The sequence below is a fragment of the Somniosus microcephalus genome, chromosome 9 (assembly GCF_052327205.1).
Source record: "Somniosus microcephalus isolate GS21.2 chromosome 9, FLI_Smic_1.0, whole genome shotgun sequence".
NCBI lineage: Eukaryota > Metazoa > Chordata > Chondrichthyes > Squaliformes > Somniosidae > Somniosus > Somniosus microcephalus.
Window position 1 is genome coordinate 205,799,286 of NC_140995.1, and position 18,441 is coordinate 205,817,726.

The window sequence follows — 18,441 nt, forward strand, 5'->3', positions numbered from 1 at the left end:
TTTCTGCAACTAAAATTAAGGTTAAAAGAACATAATACTTTGTTACAAAAAACAGTTTGTAAGCTATATTGTGAAATATGCAGGCAGCATTCTGAGCATTGCAAACACGATTAATTGGTAATTGTTGGGATCAGGATAATGGGCTTAAGATTCTTATCTCATCCGTACTGCCCAAAGATGCTATTTAGATGATATTTTAAATAATTTACTATAACAAGACAGCAATCTTGTAATGGTATGACAACAGGCAATAAATCATTTGAGTACTGGGGGCTTATAACAACACATTTTATAATTGAAAATCCCATAAACCTACAATATAGTCAGCATATTACCAGTGCAAGAAATATCTAATTACTAGGTTGTCAGAGACTAGACAACTATGCAAACAGCGACAAGATAAAGGTCTCTTGCCATAAGCTATACAAAATCCTCCTGCCTATCTACAATTTTCTCCCCTCCTCTAGAAGGTGCGGACTCATGTTGGTTATTGATCAATGGGTGAAATTCAACCACTGGAGGACGGGATGGAGGGAAGAGAAGGAGAATGGTACAGCACAATCAACCCTGATTCAGTCCTCAACAGACGTCCACATGCAGACTTTTCAATATGGGTCACAGAATGGCAAGCAGCAGCAGCAAAAATTCCAACTTTTCCACTCCATAGGGGTTGGTGACTAATTCTACCTGACTGGGCAGAGATCAACTCAAGCATAGATAGACCTCACTTGTCTCCAAGATAGATCCTTGGATCTGCCTGGCAGTTATGTACCACAACACAAGATACTGCATTCTACTATAGTTTTTATATAAAGGAAAAGAAACAAACTGGAGAGTTATTTTGACCTCAGAAAAACAAAATAATTTCCCATTTTCTAAATATCTCAGTTTTGAATTGCACTAAAAAAGGTCTTGAAAGAAAATTAATTTGAGCACGTAATATGCAAAAACATGCAAATGTGCAGATTTCTTTTATAATGAGATAATCTTATAACAAGTCAGAAATATTTTGCATTTGTTTTAAAACACAGTAATATCAATTATAAAAAAATTGCAACCTTAACTGCTGTGCCAGCATCATTAACTCCATATCATCCAAGTAAATGTAAACGGATTTGCCAAATTGGTTTTCCATGCTGAATTATAATGTTGCTTGGATCAAGTATGCATATATAGGAAGCAACCGTGGCCCTTAGAAAGCCCATCCACCCGAACACAATTGAAGTATAGTTCTCCTGCATCCATTACGTTCTACTTCTAATGACAAGGACAACATTTAACCATTTCTTTCAAATAAAAATGAACAATCAATCCCCAAGTAAAAATATGTAGGCCTATAAATTCAGTTGTTTGCGCCAGCCGCTAGCGCCTTAGGAGAAGTAGGGCGCTAAGCGGCTAGCGCCCGGGCGCAGCGCGATCTGCGCCTCTTGCGAAATTCAGTTAAGATTTAGCGGCGGCGCAAAACCTTTGCGCGCGCTCAGATCCTGACGTCATTTCATGGTGCAACGCCCTTGGTGCGCCCCGAACCGGAAATTCAGTGGCGCCGCCCTTCTTTGCGCCTGGGGCCCCCAGCGACTGGTAGAGGGGAATGGTTCCCAGTCGCTGCAGGGCGCGCTATTTAAAGGGGACTCCTCCTGCATTATAAGTGGCAGCCATTTTGTGCCAATCCTTCTGTGTGAGAGAGAGATATTTGGAGAGTGACAAAGGCAGAGAGCTTTCTGCTTTGACTCCGCGCTCGCACAGGTACTTCTGGCTTCAGGCCAGAGCTTTGCACTTGGATTTCACTTTCAGTGCCATAGCCTTGAGTCGCCACATATAATGGGGGCTGCAATGGGTGGAAACGTTGGCTTTCTGCATTGCATTCAAAGGGATCAGAGACGCCGTGAGAGAGTGCCAGTCATGGCCAGACGGAGAAGGGCCAACAGGCGTCGGCACAGGAGGCCTTACCCACCCAGGGTATACCGCCAGCAGTTCTCATATCTGAATATGTCTGAGGAGCAGTGTGTTCGGAGAATGCGATTCAGAAGGGAGGTGGTCACTGAGATCTGCCACCTGCTTCGCAGAGATCTGCAGCCACAGCTGAGGAGCGGGATGTCTCAGTCAGTGGCAGTGAAGGTGGCTCTCAACTTCGATGCCACCTTCCAATCCGCTACTGGGGACATTGCCAACATCTCCCAGTTCGTGGTACATTGCTGCATCCGCCAGGTGAACAATGCCCTTTTCAGAAGGAGACGTCAGTACATCTCCTTCCCCATGACCCTGGACAAGCAGCAAGAGCGTGCAATGGGATTTGGAAGAATAGCGGGCTTCCCCATGGTTGAGGGCGTAGAACTGATGAACCAGCAATGGTCAGGCCTTGCTTCAGGGCTGCAGTGTGCAGGGCATGGCAGCCAAACAAGTCGACCCTTCCCCTTTAAGAGCTGACCGGCGCCAGCGTGTCTGCCTTCAGTCAGCAACTCGCCACACCTGCGCTGCGCCTGCCCTCGGTGTTAGCGCCCCGGATCGCTGGCTTAGCGCCTAATGATAGTCGTGCATCGCCTGCTTTAGCGCAACAGCAACCCCTTGGGGCGATGCAACTGAATATCGGCGAAGGTGGCGCTAAGTTGCACCGGGCACAAAATTTAGCGAACGCCCGGCTGTAGCGCCCCAAATGTGGCTATACTGAATTTCTAGGCTGTAATGTCCAGTGATAACAAATGTATAATTTTAGAGCACCACATTTCACAAAAAGCCTCTGTCTTAAATGGTTTAACCTCACTGCAACAAAAGTAAACTAACAAAAGGATAGCCACATATTCAAGTACAGCAATTAAGAGTTTTTTTGATTGTTGGGGGTGTGGGGGAGGGGGGCTTTTCCACACAAAATGATGTCTTCGAGGATACTAAAAATGCACCTGCCTGTGGTCTCTTAATTTTTTCTTTTAAAATATTCAATAAACCTAATCCAAAAAATAAATGTAATCCAAGTCACAATTTTACTCATCATTCCTATTTTGTGATAGCCCCAATAGATTGTTGCATATTATTGGATTGTAATATATGATCATATTATGTGATTTTGCAAGGATGTGTTTGTGATAAGTCAACAGGATAGTAAACCCATTCTTGTGCTACAATCGTCATTTTGTTTCCAACTTCAGAACTATTATAATTTTAAGACAAAAGGTTACTAGAGTTCAACCAAGAAAATCATGAACAAAGCAGCAATGGCCAAAATAATGGCAGATCAGTCTATTTTTAAGAGGGTAATCACACATTGATATATTTCAACTTTGAGAAAGAAAGAGAAAATGTTCATTTAAATAGCATCTCATCATATCCCAAAGAGCTTTACGATCAATGGATTATTTTTAAAGTGTAGTCATAGAATAGTACAGCATAGAAGGCGGCCATTCGGCCCAGCAAGTCTGTGCTGGCTCTTTTGTAGAGCAATCCAGTTAGTCCCACTCTGCCGCTCTTTCCCCAAATCCCTGCAATTTTTTTTTCATTCAAGTATTTCCCCAATTCCTTTTTGAAAGCTACTATTGATCTGTTTCCATCACCCTATCAGGCAGTGCATTCCAAATCCTAACCATTCATTACATAAAGTTTTTCCTCATGCCACCTCTGACTCTTTTGCCAATCACCTTAAATCTGTGCCCTCTGGATATCAACCCTTCAGCCACTGGAAACAGTTTCTCCTTATTTACTCTATCTAAACCCTTCATGATTTTAAACACCTCTATTAAATTTCCTCTTAGCCTTCTCTGCTCCAAGGAGAACAGTGATCGTTATACTGGCAAACATAGCAGCTAATACGGAGCACAGCAACATTCCACAAATAGATTAAAATTAGTTAAATTCTGCCTGAAATCATTCAAATACCTGTTGAATATTTCAATGTGGGGACATTTTAATTTGATCTCCTCACACAAAAAAATCCTTAGCTTAGGCATTTATATTTACAGTAAATTGCACGTGTTTGTTAATTTCAATGAATTGCAGCTAATTTGAAAGTAATAATCCTTTTTTAGTGGTGTTGGTTGCGGAATAAACATTGGGTCGGACACAGATTAACTCCCCGCTCTTCTTCGATTAGTGCAGTGGTATAATTTACATCCATTGGAGTAGGTGGATGGGGCCTTGGTTTACGTTAGTTATGTTTTCAAATTTGTATTGAAGCTCAAATGCACAAATTTATGACTCAAAAGTGACAGTGCTGCCAACTGAGCCAAACTGGCAGGTAAAATAAGTTCTCTCAAAAAATTAAAATGAGCTCATAATAATTTGAGCCAATTTCTTCAACATCCAGTTTCAAATTAACTGCAGTTCATCTCAATGAAATTAATGAAGGCACGAATTAAGGCACAGATTGTTTTGAGAGAGGATATCACGAAGAACCCAACAGGTATGAGCGAATCCAAGTAAATCTTGCCCAATTTTAATTTTATTTAAAACAGAACTTTCCAAGATTAATGTTAACATTACATAAGGAGACCACTGAGTATAAATGATTGCCTACAATTATACTTGTATATTAGTTTGCTTGTTGAGCACACACATGAGCATATTCTTTTCATTCCACACAAACCTAAAAAACAGCAAATTACACACAGCATGATTAATAGGATTGTCAAATTGCTACTCTTGACACTAGTTTTAATGTTTGAAACACAATTAATCCACGTCAGGTGGTCAGTTCCGAATATCATAATTAATTAATACTTAAACTAAATCTTTTTCAAAATGTTTTGCTACCTTTGCCCAATACTCAACCCATTTTTAAAAAACATCCAATGGCTAAATTTTGTTTGTAATTAAATAAACTAAATATTAGTTTTGATTTATCTTAACAACATGTTAACATACAGTGATGATAATCACTAATGTGGAGGAGCAGGAAAGGAGGCAAATATGAGGGGGAGGGGAGCGCACAGGGGGAGAGAAAAGCAAAGGTGGGGGGGGGGGGGAAAAAGAGAAAAGAAAGTGCACATGGTGGGGGGGGTGGGAAGGGATGACAGCGCACAGAGCGGGTGAGCAGAAGGAGAGTGAGAGAGAGGCAGAAGGAGAGTGAGCGAGAGACAGCACAGTGTGCACAAAATGAAAGAGTTTACATTTAATGTAATCATGGCAAAACCACTGGACTGTGAAATCTTCACATCAGAACCTCAACCCCAATTAAAAGTGTACAATTTCTTTTAATACTGGTTCATACATTTATCAGTTATAACAATGAGAAATGTAAACCCACTATAGGAATGAGATCTTTTGCAATAGATAACCTGTGAATATTCCAAAATCCTCAAACATTCAATATTCAAAAAGAACTTAAGATTCCTGTATGCACTGTACACCTTATTTAGTAGTAAATTGTCAACACTACAGCCTGTACTCCCATTCCCCCCCCGTCCCCAGAAAGAATGAAATCTCGCTACACAAGTCTGATCAGTCAGGGATAAAAATGAACTGCTTACAACCAGACAAAATGTATTAATTTACTAGTTGATCGCACAGAGCATTGCACACCAATAGTCATGGCCACTTAGAATTTTCCAGGTCAAGGACTAGAGAGAGTGGGGTAATGGAACTAATGTGGAGGAGCAGCAAAGGAGGCAAATATGAAGGGGAGGGGAGAAGGAGAGCATGCAGGGGGAAGAGAAGAAAAAAGGTGAGGGGGAAGAGAGCGCGTAGATAGGCAGAATGTGAGAGAGAGAGCACAGAGCACACAAAATGAAATAGTTTACATTTACATTGCACCTTTCACGTCATGAATGGCCCAAAAGCTCTTCATAAACAATTCATTACTGTGATGTAGGTAAACACAGCAGCCAATTTTTGAACAGCAACAACTCACAAACGGCACCAGGCATACTCGCTGTTCTTCTTCAAATAAGGCGATGAGCTTAGCTTTCTTTTTGCGCTCTTCCATGTAAACAGGCAGATGCTCTCCACATGGACAAGCAGGATTAATGCCTCACCTGAAAGATGACAATTTTGACAGTGCAGCACTTCCTCAGTACTGCACTGGAGTACCAACCTAGATTATTTACTGAAATCCTGGAATGGGACTTTAACCCATAACTTTCTGATTCAGATGCAAGAGTGCTACTAATTGAGACGAGTTGACACTTCTGATAGTAGAACGTGAAGACTGATAAAAGTACTCCACTGCTTTACAGCAGAAACAAACCAAACTACTGCACAATTAACGAAATCCTCAGCAGCTGCTCTTCCTTTGTGAAAAACTATTACTTTTAATGGATTGATATTAGTGAGAGTGGTGCTGGGATTTAAAATAATAGCCTTGGAATTGTCAAATCTAGGAGAACAAAGAAAAAAAGGGAAACTTTGGTTCCACATTCAGATGGTGGCCAAACATCCTTGGAGATATTTATACTAATGTTACAGTTTAGTAGACTACAATATACAACATTGCTAAATTCTGAAATAGAATAGAATTAATTCCCATTTTACCAAGGAAGAAAAAATGCCCGAGATCCTAAAGCGTTTTTTACTTAAATAATAAGGGTTATATTTTTATTATTATACCGTTGAACCTATAAATCATCCAGTACACAGTATCAAGTCCAGTGTGAGGGGGCTTTAAGTGGTAGGACAATGGCAGAGAACACAGGTCAATTTGCAAAAATTCTAGATTAAACTTGACAATGACTTTCTGACTATGGTGCCACAGGTAGACCTTAATGTAATATGCGTTAAAAATGCTGCTGTTGGATTAAACAGCACTCAATGGGTTAAATTCACAGAACAGCAGGGCGGGGGGGGGGGGGGGGGGGAAATCCAGATTAGTATTCAGACCGGGTGTCAGAATCAATGTGCTTCAGACAGTGAAAGTTAGTTCGGACATTTCACTGATCATTCATTTCACAACTACTCTGGTTGCGATAACTTGATTTATTTGAGCTCAACATGGGCTAATTGTCAGAGTAGGCTGGTGACATTCCACTTCCTAGGGTCAGAATTAACAGAAAGGAGAGCAGAACCCATGTCAGCCAGGTCTAACTAAACCTGCAAGAAGGCAGATCTTGGCTTGAGTTGGGAATTAAGATATATAATGTAGCAGACAAGTTTTCCCAGTTAGAAGCTGACCCGAAAGGAAATAAAAGAAAAAGTGAATATTCCTTCTGCTATTCAGGATAGAGTAGTGCTTTTTGATTATTGTGTGTTGAGGGAAACATTGTCAGAGAAGTTTTAAAAAGTCTGGAATTGCTAATTCTAGTCAGTCATACATATTCGGCAAAAATAAAACAAACAGTTTCTTGATTTGTCATTGAGCTTGTCTTAACAGAGTATTCATCATTTCCTCTGATGGAAAGATTGGAGAAATGCATGTGAAAGCATTTGCGAGTTTATGATATTCAGTTTTCATGTCAAGAGGGACACATGGCTACATCCCCCTTGGTTACACCAACATACAAGTAAATATTTGGTAGCGGGGGTCAACTCTGGAAAGTGAAAAATATGGAATTCGCTTATGTTAACACTTGATGCCACTGAACCCAAGAATGCACCTACAGAAAACGCTGTTGTTTGGAACAGTAGTCTTAGTAGACTTAGCAAGAGTTTCTACAGTTATATAAAAAAAAAGGGTGGCTAAAGTGAATGTTGGTCCCTTAGAGGAAGAGACCGGGAAATTAGTGGTGGGGAACATGGAAATGGCAAAAACGCTGAACAAATATTTTGTATCAGTCTTTACAGTAGAGGACACTAAAAATATCCCAACACTGGACAAACAGGGGGCTATTGGGGGGGGGGGGGGGGGGGGAAAGGAGCTAAACACGATTAAAATCACTAAGGAGGTGGTACTCGGTAAGATAATGGGACTAAAGGCGGATAAATCCCCTGGACCTGATGGCTTACATCCTAGGGTCTTGAGAGAAGTAGCGGTAGGGATCGTGGATGCATTAGTGGTAATTTTCCAAAACTCCCTGGATTCAGGAAAGGTCCCAGCAGATTGGAAAACTGCTAATGTAATGCCCTTATTTAAAAAGGGAAGTAGACAAAAGGCTGGAAACTATAGACCAGTTAGCCTAACATCTGTGGTTGGTAAAATGTTGGAGTCCATTATTAAGGAAGCAGTAACAGGACATTTGGATAAGCATAATTTAAATCGGACAGAGTCAGCATGGTTTTACGAAGGGGAAGTCATGTTTGACAAATTTGCTCGAATTCTTTGAGGACGTAACAAACAGGGTGGATAAAAGGGAACCAGTGGATGTGGTGTATTTGGACTTCCAAAAGGCATTTGACAAGGTGCCACACAAAAGATTACTGCACAAGATTTAAAAAAAAATCACAGGATTGGGGGCAATATACTGGCATGGGTGGAAGATTGGCTATCTAACAGAAAACAGAGTTGGGATAAATGGTTCATTCTCGGGTTGGCAATCAGTAACTAGTGGTGTTCCGCAGGGGTCAGTGCTGGGACCCCAACTCTTTACAATCTATATTAACGATTTAGAGGAAGGGACTGAGTACAACGTATCCAAGTTTGCCGACGATACAAAGATGGGAGGGAAAGCAGTGAGTGAGGAGGACATAAAAAACTTGTAAAAGGACATAGACAGGCTAAGTGAGTGGGCAAAAATTTGGCAGATGGAATATAATGTTGGAAAGTGTGAGGTTATGCACTTGGCAGAAAAAAATCAAAGAGCAAGTTATTATCTAAATGGAAAGAAACTGCAAAGTGCTACAGTACAAAGGGATCTGGGGGTCCTGGTGCATGAAACACAGAAGGTTAGTATGCAGGTACAGCAGGTGATCAGGAAGGCCAATGGAATCTTGGCTTTTATTGAAAGGGGGATGGAGTATAAAAACAGGGAAGTCTTGCTTCAGTTATACAGGGTACTGGTAAGGCCACACCTGGAATACTGCGTACAGTTTTGGTTTCCATATTTAAAAGATATACTTGCTCTCGAGGCAGTTCAGAGAAGGTTCACTCGGTTGATTCCAGAGATGAGGGGGTTGACGTATGAGGAAAGGTTGAGTAGGTTGGGCCTCTACTCATTGGAATTCAGAAGAACGAGAGGCGATCTTATCGAAACATATAAGATTGTGAGGGGGCTTGATCGGGTGGATGCGGGGGAGGATGTTTCCACTGATGGGTGAGACTAGAACTAGGGGGCATAATCTTAGAATAAGGGGCTGCCCTTTCAAAACGGAGATGAGGAGAAACTTCTTCACTCAGAGGGTAGTAAATCTATGGAATTTGCTACCCCAGAGCTGTGGAAGCTGCGACATTAAATAAATTTAAAATGGAGATAGACAGTTTCCTAGCTGACAAGGGAATAAGGGGTTACGGGGAGAGAGCAGGGAAGTGGACGTGAGTCTAAGTTCGGATCAGCCATGATCCTATTGAATGGCGGAGCAGGCCCGAGGGGCCGTATGGCCTACTCCTGCTCCTACTTCTTATGTTCTTATGAGAAGAGGACGAGAAAGAGAGAGAACCTCTTTCTGAATAGAAGTCACATCATCAACTCATTGGGTTGAAAGTTCGGTGTCATTTTCATTTATCATCTGGTCAGCGATTTAATTTTCTATGACATGCAATGCCATTATTGCCCACGGCATTGCTTCACCTAAGGTACAGTGTATGACCTTGTCCTCCTACTACAATCCTCATGTGACTTAAGATGACTGCTTAAAATAATTACTGTCCATATTCACAATTTTTAAAAAAATGAACATTTGTCATTAATTGACAACGCCCCAACTACAACTAAATATTACAATAAACTCAGTCTTTGGTTTAAATAAACAAAATAATACAATAAATGGCAAGAATTGCACCATTTCATTTGCCACTTCCAGCAAATTATCTACATACACTCAAGATGCCATATGAAATATTTATTTATACAATACTGCATCTGAATTGCAAATGTACTGATAAAGGATATGCATTGCCCTTTCATAATAATGATCTGCTCAAATTCAGAAAAGCCACAACTAATTTTATCTAGTTCATCAACCTCAAATAGATAGCTTCAGTCATTCAATATAAATGTCAAATATTTTTGCTTTGCTTATGGTATCTCTTATCAACTTATCCTAATTTGTATATTTCTAGGTAAAATAGCAAGATAATGAAATAGTCAATATTAAAACAACTGCTTTACAAGAAAGATGATTTTTTGTCACTATTATATAGTATAGCAAAACAAATCATGTTTTGTGCAATAGATTATAGACTAAGAATTCTCCCTGAATCAGATTTTCTATCTAGTCGTAGCCAGAGAATCACCAGCAATAGCTTCTCTTCTCGCTCCCGCACCGTTACCTCTGGATTTCCCCCAAGGATTTATCCTTGCCCGCCCCCCTATTTCTCATCTACCTGCTGCCCCTTGGCGACATCAGCTGAAAACACGTCAGTTTCGTATACGCTGACAACATCGCTCTCTACCTCACTACTAGCTCGCTCGACGCCTCCACTGTCTCTAAATGGTCAGACCGCATGTTCGACATCCAGTACAAGATAAGCAAAAATTTCCTCCAACGAAATATTGGGAAAACCAATGCCATAGCCTTTGGTCCCCACCACAAACTCCGCTCCCTAGCCACCAACTCCATCCCTCTCCCTAGCATCTGTCTGAGGCTGAACCAGACTGTTTGCAACCTTGGTGACATATTTGACCTCCGAGATGAGCTTCCGACCACATATCCACGCCATCACTAAGACTGCCTATTTCCACCTCTGCAACACATCGACACACTCCACCCCTGCCTCGGCTCATCTGCTCCTGAAACCCTTATCCATGCCTTTATTAGCTCTAGGCTTGACTATGTCAACGTACTCCTGGCCAGCCTCCCACGTTCTACCCGCCGTAAACTTGTGATCATCCAAAACTCTGCTGTCCGTATCCGAACGCGCGCCAAGTCCCTTTCACCCATCACCCCTGTGCTCGGTGACCTACATCGGATCCCGGTTAAGCAATGCCTCGATTTTAAAATTCTCATCCTTGTTTTCAAATCCCGCCATCCCTATCTCTGTAATCTCCTTCAGCCCAACAACCGCACCGCAAACTCCCGTCCGAGATCTCTGCGCTCCACCAATTCTAGCCTCTTGAACATCCCCTATTTTAAATCACTTCAGCAATGACGACCGTGCCTTCAGCTGCCAAGGCCCGAAGCTCTAGAATTGCCGCACTAAACCTCTCCACATGCCTTTCATCCTTTAAAACGCTCATTAAAACCTACCTCTTTTCTGCCCTAAAAGTTTCTTATGTGGCGCGGAGTCAAATTTTGTTTGATAACGCTGCTGTGAAGTGCCTTGGGACATTTTACTTCGCTGAAGGTGCTATATAAATGCAAGTAGTTATTGTTGTTGTATACAAGGTTTATATTACTCTGCAAAGCCATTTAACAAGTGACAAAATATAACAAACATTAGTAAACATTTCTCCACAAATTATTTTTAAAAAGGTTAGATTTAAAAAAAAAAAGAGAATTTCATTCACATTCTGTATTTTGAAAACTTTAGTTTTAAGATAAGCTGCACGTCAGGGCTTAGTGTCATGACTATTTTTTTTCTGCTTATTCAAGTACAAAAAAACTATTTAAAACATTTTACAAATTCATGAAACCATTATACCCAACCTCAATTTTCAAATAACTAATACACAGCTGTATAGTTTCAGAAACTGAAAATGTTCTCAGACAATAATGGTTAATTAAAATAAAAGAGTTAACATAGAGGTGGAATTTTCTGTGCATTTGCGCTCAGAGACACACAAATTTAAGGCATAAAGCAAATACTTGCCTTAAAAGATCGAGCATAATTACGCTACACTTGAATTTCCTCGATCTTTTATGCATGTCTAATGATCCTTGTGCCCGAACATATCTCGGTTCAGTATAAAAGCTCCACACTTATGCAAAAGCTTAATACGCAAATTTCCTGCAATTATGCTCGTTCAAAGTGGCTGTAAAATTAAGCACAGAATTTAGGTGCTGCAGGAAACAAAGGCATTTTTCTGGTGTTTTATTGTGGTTTTTAAAAAAGTTATCCTCACTGAGACCTGCATTGTATTTTCTATTTCCTTCAATGCATTTTTACAGCTTCAGTATGAATCATGTCAAAATGCTAAAGCTTCCACGACTGTATGGTCTTAAACATGCTGTACCTATTGTGCATAAATGATGGTTAGATCACTTGAAACATTACATTTTTAATACTTAAAAAGTGCTGCACTTTCTTCAGGTCCCAATTGTTTATGCTGATTTCCACTTGTTTAATGAGATTGAAGAATAAATTGAGATCAGCAAAGTAGGCGCTCTGTTAAGTGTAATTTCAGGTGTAACTTTCCAATTAGGCCACACAAGATATGCTCTCCTGGCTAGCCTTCCATCTTCCATCCTACATAAACTTGAGCTCATACGAAATTCTGCTGCCCATACCTAACTTGCACCAAGTACCGTTCACCCATCACCCTTTTGCTCGCTGGTCTACATTGGCTCACGGTACAACAACACCTCAAATTTAAAATTCGCATCCTGGTGTTCAAGTCCCTCCGTGGCCTTGCCCATCCCCATCTCTGTAACCTCCTCCAGCCCAGCAACCCTCTGCATTCCTCCAATTCTGGCCTCTTGTGGATCCCCGATTTCTTCACCCCATCCTTGGTGGCCGTGCCTTCAGCTGTCTAGGCCCCAAGCTCTGGAATTCCCTTCCTAAACCTCTCTGCTGCTCAGTCCTCCTTTAAGACGCTCCTTAAAAGCTACCTCTTTTGGATTTGGTTACCTGTGCTAATATGGCTCAGTGTCCCTTTTGTCTGATAAGCGCCTTGGGAGGTTATATTATGTTAAAGGTGCTATATAAATCTGGTTATATTATGTTAAAGGTGCTATATAAATCTAAGTTGTTGAAATTCCACCCTGTTAACAGAAAAAGGAGCAGTATTTCAACCTCAAGGACATCTGAAGTTTGCAAAAAATAAATAAAAACACCAGCACCAGAAATCATGCTGCAAGTAGTTATTAAACAGGATTCAACCCAATCTGATAGTCTTCAAATGCATTTGAACCTGTAAGCCTGAAAAAGTTGCCCCTCCACCCGCCCCCCGCAGATGTACATGGAAATTTATACTAGGAAAATAAGATTTTGAGAGAGCATTACAATTATTTTGCCGGTAAATTATTTGGATCTGGAAGTCGCTATTTAAAATCATCACAGGTACACATTTAAAAGTCGTTTGCAAATCCAGCTCGGCTTTGAAAAGCAGACATTTCTTCCGCACATAAACACAGTAAACAATATATGGCGTTTTTAAGTTATTGCTCAAATCGAGACAGCTTTCTGCTCCATTCGCTTATGGCGGAATTGTCAGGGAATCACCCACCCCACCTCCCGATCCATCTTTGTTTCTATTCTTCCTTCAAAATATTGAGACACACTTCAGACGGAGGCAGGACGAGTGTGGATGTACTTATAAGTTGAGATAAATACACAGGAGCTCAAGTCTGCGATCAACCTCTGGCGTGGGAATCGAGTACTGCGGGCGGCAGGGTTTAAAGCAGAAAATATGATTCAGCCTTTCGAAGCCCAAAAAGCAAAGAATCTCGTTTTGTGCATTAGGTCTGTGGGGGGGGGGGGGGTAAAAGAGGGGAAGAGAACCGGCCATAAAGTTGCTCATTAATATTCCCACTCATTGGAACAAATGTCAGATAATCAGCGCATTTTTGATTCAACACATTTGATTGGGATAAATTAACGACGACTCGTTTTGATCAGGGATGCAGACACGAACTACTGTCCATGAATAGCGTTTAAAACTTTATAATGATTTGGGGTGGGTGGGAGAGAAAAGGGACGAGTGTGCTGCACACACAGTTTATAAAATATACACAACCCTACTGACGATCAGTTGGGAGGTGGCACCTTAGAGTAATTGCGACCTTTTTGAGTCACAAAATAATTCTCTTCTCTCCTCTTCCCCCCCCCCCCAAAATACTTTGCTGTGGAAATTGCGGGGATGGATGGGATCCGTTCGGCTTCACAAAACCCTATTATCCATGATTTTTTTTTTTTTTTAAAGCGAGAGGGAGATGGATCCAGTGCTTCCAAATCCACGATCTTAAGTGTGTGTGTTATTATGCGAACAAGAGAGTTAGTACTTTGGGGGGGGGGGGGGGGAGGAAAGAGTGCTCAGACTCCTGCAGGTTAACTCAGGATGTAGCAAGGACACAGCTGCAGTTGAAGGCAGGAGCGTGTGCTAGACTGGGGGGGGGGGGGGGGGGGGACACGAGAGCCCAGGTAGATCGCACCGATCACTACCTGCCGCGGGGGCCTCGACCAGAGGAGGAAAGGGAGGGAGGGAATGGGTGACCAGGAGCATACAGGCAGGCAAACGATGGCAAAACGTCGTCCCTCGCTATTAGCCGATTGCTTTACACACACACAAAAAACACACACTGCCTCAATGAATAACAAAAAAGCCCGACATTTCATTCAATCGAGATTAAAATTACGTACCCTGTTCGGCGTAAACTCTTAACAGCTCGACCAGGTTTGATTTTTTTTCCGCCACCCCCCCCCACCACCACCAATAAAAATTTTCCGGCGTGTGTGTATATTTAAAATGAAATGGAACGTTTTTCAGTTGGAGAATAACGTCTTCATTGTCCGGCAGCCGCCGTGTGAAATGTTGCCTCTAACCGGTCCGCTTTCTCACATCGCTCTCACTCTGACGCCCCAAGTTTTCATCGGTCTCGATAACAACACCGCACGGGCTTCAGCGGGATTGGCGCAAGTCGGGCGCACACAGAGGGAACATCGATCCGACCGCCGCGAAACCCGCTCGCCCGCCGCGCCGCAAATCCTGGCCGTTTCGAGTTTCAAACCAGACGGCTTCCATCGACTTTGAGAGCGCTCACGGCATGCGGTCCCGGCGCTTCAGATTTCGCCCGCGTTTCTCAGTCGAAAGGCAGCGGGCATTCCCTGCGCCGCGTTCGCACAATGGCACAAGCCGGCGGCTCACGGCTCCAGATGAGAATGTGTTGTGGAACTGCCCAGTCCAAACGAGAAAGCTTTGTGACGTCAGGTGAGCGACAAGCCAGCGGGCCTATAAGAAAGCGGCGAACCGGCACGGCGGGACACGCCCATTTTGTTCCCGGCGCGCCAATCAGCTTCGCGGAGGCGGGCCGCACCGCGCCTGGGCGTGGACCTTGCAGGTGTGTAGTAAAATAAGGAATAACAAAGCTTCACCGAAATCCAAGATAATATAAGACTGAGCCGATAAAAATACGTAGAATTTAAAAGCGAAGCCGCCGCGATGAGGCCAGCTTCCTTCGTGGTTCGACTTTAACCCGAACGTTTCTTAAGTTTTGGCGATCTGCAAGGACGCGCGTTATTTACCAAGCGGGATCCAAAATGTCGGCGATCGCCGCTCTGGCTTCTTATGGCAGTGGCAGCGAAAGTGGGAACGACTCGGATGGGGCATGCGGAGAGGTTGCCAGTGAGGACGCCGTGGCTCATTTACACCCTCTTGATCCTGGAAAATCACTGTCACGCCTTCAGGAATCGCTCGCTTTAAACTCCGCGCCCGAGGTTGCTGTGAAGGTGGGTGTCGGCAGGCCTTGGCCTGGGTCAGCTCTGCACATGGGTCTGTCTATATTAGGGAATCACGCAAACATGGGGTGCCTTTCTAACAAGGCTGAATGGACTTGCTGCGGGAAAACCTGTCGAATTGATGTGATTCCTTCTGATATGCCACTGGCTGACTGATTATTTATGTCCCTATAATAATAATACTGGACAAAACCTAACCAGGCTTTAAAATCCTATCCCTGATGATGGGCTGAAATACCGTTGAAGAGCATTTGATAAAGGTGACAACTCTTTAGGGGGGCATTTTAACTAAACAATGGACTGTGTTCTTGTACACTTGTCTTGCTCCACCAGTAGCAAAACCGTAAAAGCGATTTATATATATATATTTAGATGGAGCATTTAGCCTACTTTTAATAATTTGCGAAATGACAGTTGATGCCGTTCTTATATTTAGTTGACCCTTGAACATTAATATTTAAGAAGGAAATTTGTTTAGTGCTCTTTCTCACTTCCCACCCCAACCCCCACAGACACATCCATTTTGATAGCTCAGTGATAAATGCAACATTTTTGTTAAAAATTTCATGGAATCAATGCAGTTTGCTGTTTGAATTAATCTGTGCTTCTCTTTCACCTATCGTTAACTTTAATGTCAGATTTCCACATTGAAAATAAATCCTCACAACTGACTGACTAGGAATAATGAAGTGAGGCTTGGTTGAGTGACTGGTGGTTGCTCAGTGAAAGTGAGCTGGGATTGTGGCAGAACTTCAATGTCCACTTGGGAGCTGGACTGGACCTTTGGGCAACGTTGGTAGAATTGTCTATCATCTGTGCCACCCGATTCAGTAAACAGAAGGATGGAGTGGATAGCCTAAGGCTAAGTCGGGGAGTACAGAATTGATGTTTGGAGAAAGCAGTGAAGATAATTATAGTGGGGGTGGGGGAGGCCATGGTTGGGAGCAGGAGCACAGGGCTTGGTCCTTAGTATACTGTTAGTCACATAATTATCAGGAACCAATTGGCATGTCTAATGGGACTTGTAGGATAGGCAATTCAATTCTTTGTGTGTGTTTATATGTACCTCCTCTTTCCTCCTTTAAGACGCTCCTTAAAACCAACCTCTTTGACCAAGCTATTAGTCACCTGCCCTAATTTCTCCTTATGTGGCTCGGTGCCAAATTTTTTGTCTTATAATACTCCTGTGAAGTGCCTTGGGATGGTTTACGATGTTAAAGGTGCTATATAAATACAAGTTGTTGTTGAATCTGAAACTGTCTTCTTTCAACTTCCCTGTGCTTCAAGGCTCACCATTCAATCACTGAAGTTGGAAGCACTACTTGACCTGGTTTTGGTAAATTAGGCCAAACAAATAGGTGACCTAAAAGTAGGGAAACATTTGGGGCAGTGACCACAATATAATTAGGTTCAGTATAATAAGAGTATAAAGGAAAACAGGAAAAAGTCAAGGAGAAGGACAGTGGGGAAAAGAGGAAGTGACTAGAATAAATGGAAGGACACATTGACAAATACAGCTGTAGATCAGCAATGGGAGATCTTTAAACAGGAGATGGAAAAGGTAAAAATGAAGTATAATCTAATAAGGGAAAAAAGGGAGTGTATTGAAGAATGGGTTTTATGGCTGAATAGAGGGGCTAGATAATGCTTACAGAATGTAGTATAAAGGCCAGCATAACTATAAAGAATATGCATGTTTTTACTGCAATCATGCTGAACCATTCTGAATCCTGTGTTTCTTTACTTCTAGGAAGATGTGGAGACAGGGGTTCATCTTGACCCATTGCTGAAGGAAGTCATGTTCAATCCATCATATGAAACTATGTTTGCACCAGAGGTAAGAAGTCTTAGATACTTACTTTGAAGCTTCTCCAATCCTGTCTGCATAATTGCACATTCAGCATTGAGCCTGTGCCTATAACTCAATGATGTGGAAATGCCGGAGTTGGACTGGGGTGGACAAATGTAAGAAGTCACACAACACCAGGTTATAGTCCAACAGCTTTATTTGAAATCACAAGCTTTCGGAGCGCTGCTCCTTCGTCAGGTGAAGTGGAGAAATGCATAAAGACACAGCTTATATAGTCAAGAGAATCATGTCCGATGTTTACAGGTAATGTTTCCAACTGCCATTTATCACACCTCGGCAGAGAGATAATCACAGCAATCAAAGGTGTGAATGGTGCCCAAACAGGTCAGTCAGGAAAACATTACATCAAAGAACAATGAGCTGGGGTCACAAGGGGTCAAATATTGCAGATGCTGGGGTCTGTATGAAAAACAAAAAAACAGACAAAAAACTTTTTTTTTTGCTGGAAATCACAGCAGGTCCGGCCGCATCTGTGTAGAGCGAACAGGCCAATGTCGATTCGAGTCTGGATGACCCTGTGTCAGGTGGGGTTACATGTAGCGTGACATGAACCCAAGATCTCGGTTGAGGCCGTCCTCATGGGTGCGGAACTTGGCTATCAGTTTCTGCTCGACGATTTTGTGTTGTGTGTCTCGAAGGCCGCCTTGGAGAATGCTTACCCAAAGACCGGAGGCTGAATGTCCTTGACTGCTGAAGTGTTCCCCGACTGGGAGGGAACATTCCTGCCTGGTGATTGTTGCGCGGTGTCCGTTCATCCGTTGTCGCAGTGTCTGCATGGTCTCGCCGATGTACCATGCTCCGGGGCATCCTTTCCTGCAACGTATGAGGTAGACAACGTTGGCCGAGTCACATGAGTATGTACCATGTACCTGGTGGGTGGTGTCCTCACGTGTGATGATGGTATCTGTGTTGATGATCTGGCATGTCTTGCAGAGGTTGCTGTGGCAGGGTTGTGTGGTGTCGTGGTCGCTGTTCTCCTGAAAGCTGGGTAATTTGCTGCGAACGATGG

General features: G+C 42.5%; 2 protein-coding genes across 5 annotated transcripts in view; one reads left to right on the plus strand and one right to left on the minus strand.

Moving 5' to 3' along the window:
* The window catches only part of wasf1 (WASP family member 1), a 111,058-nt gene extending 96,026 nt beyond the window's left edge, over positions 1–15,032 (minus strand). For 2 of the 4 annotated variants that reach the window (XM_085997802.1, XM_085997798.1), the window contains exon 1: positions 14,468–15,031. The gene's annotated coding sequence lies outside the window, so the exon portion shown is untranslated. Of the gene's footprint in view, positions 1–11,758; positions 11,922–14,467 lie in introns of all 4 variants that reach the window. The other 2 variants (XM_085997799.1, XM_085997800.1) reach the window with 2 other exon arrangements.
* A 72-nt stretch (positions 15,033–15,104) lies between these two features.
* The window catches only part of cdc40 (cell division cycle 40 homolog (S. cerevisiae)), a 148,689-nt gene continuing 145,352 nt past the window's right edge, over positions 15,105–18,441 (plus strand). Inside the window, exons 1-2 of the mRNA XM_085997797.1 lie at positions 15,105–15,553; positions 17,313–17,399. Of these exons, the coding sequence (XP_085853923.1) occupies positions 15,365–15,553; positions 17,313–17,399 (276 nt within the window). The 5' untranslated portion in view covers positions 15,105–15,364. The remainder of the gene's footprint in view (positions 15,554–17,312; positions 17,400–18,441) is intronic.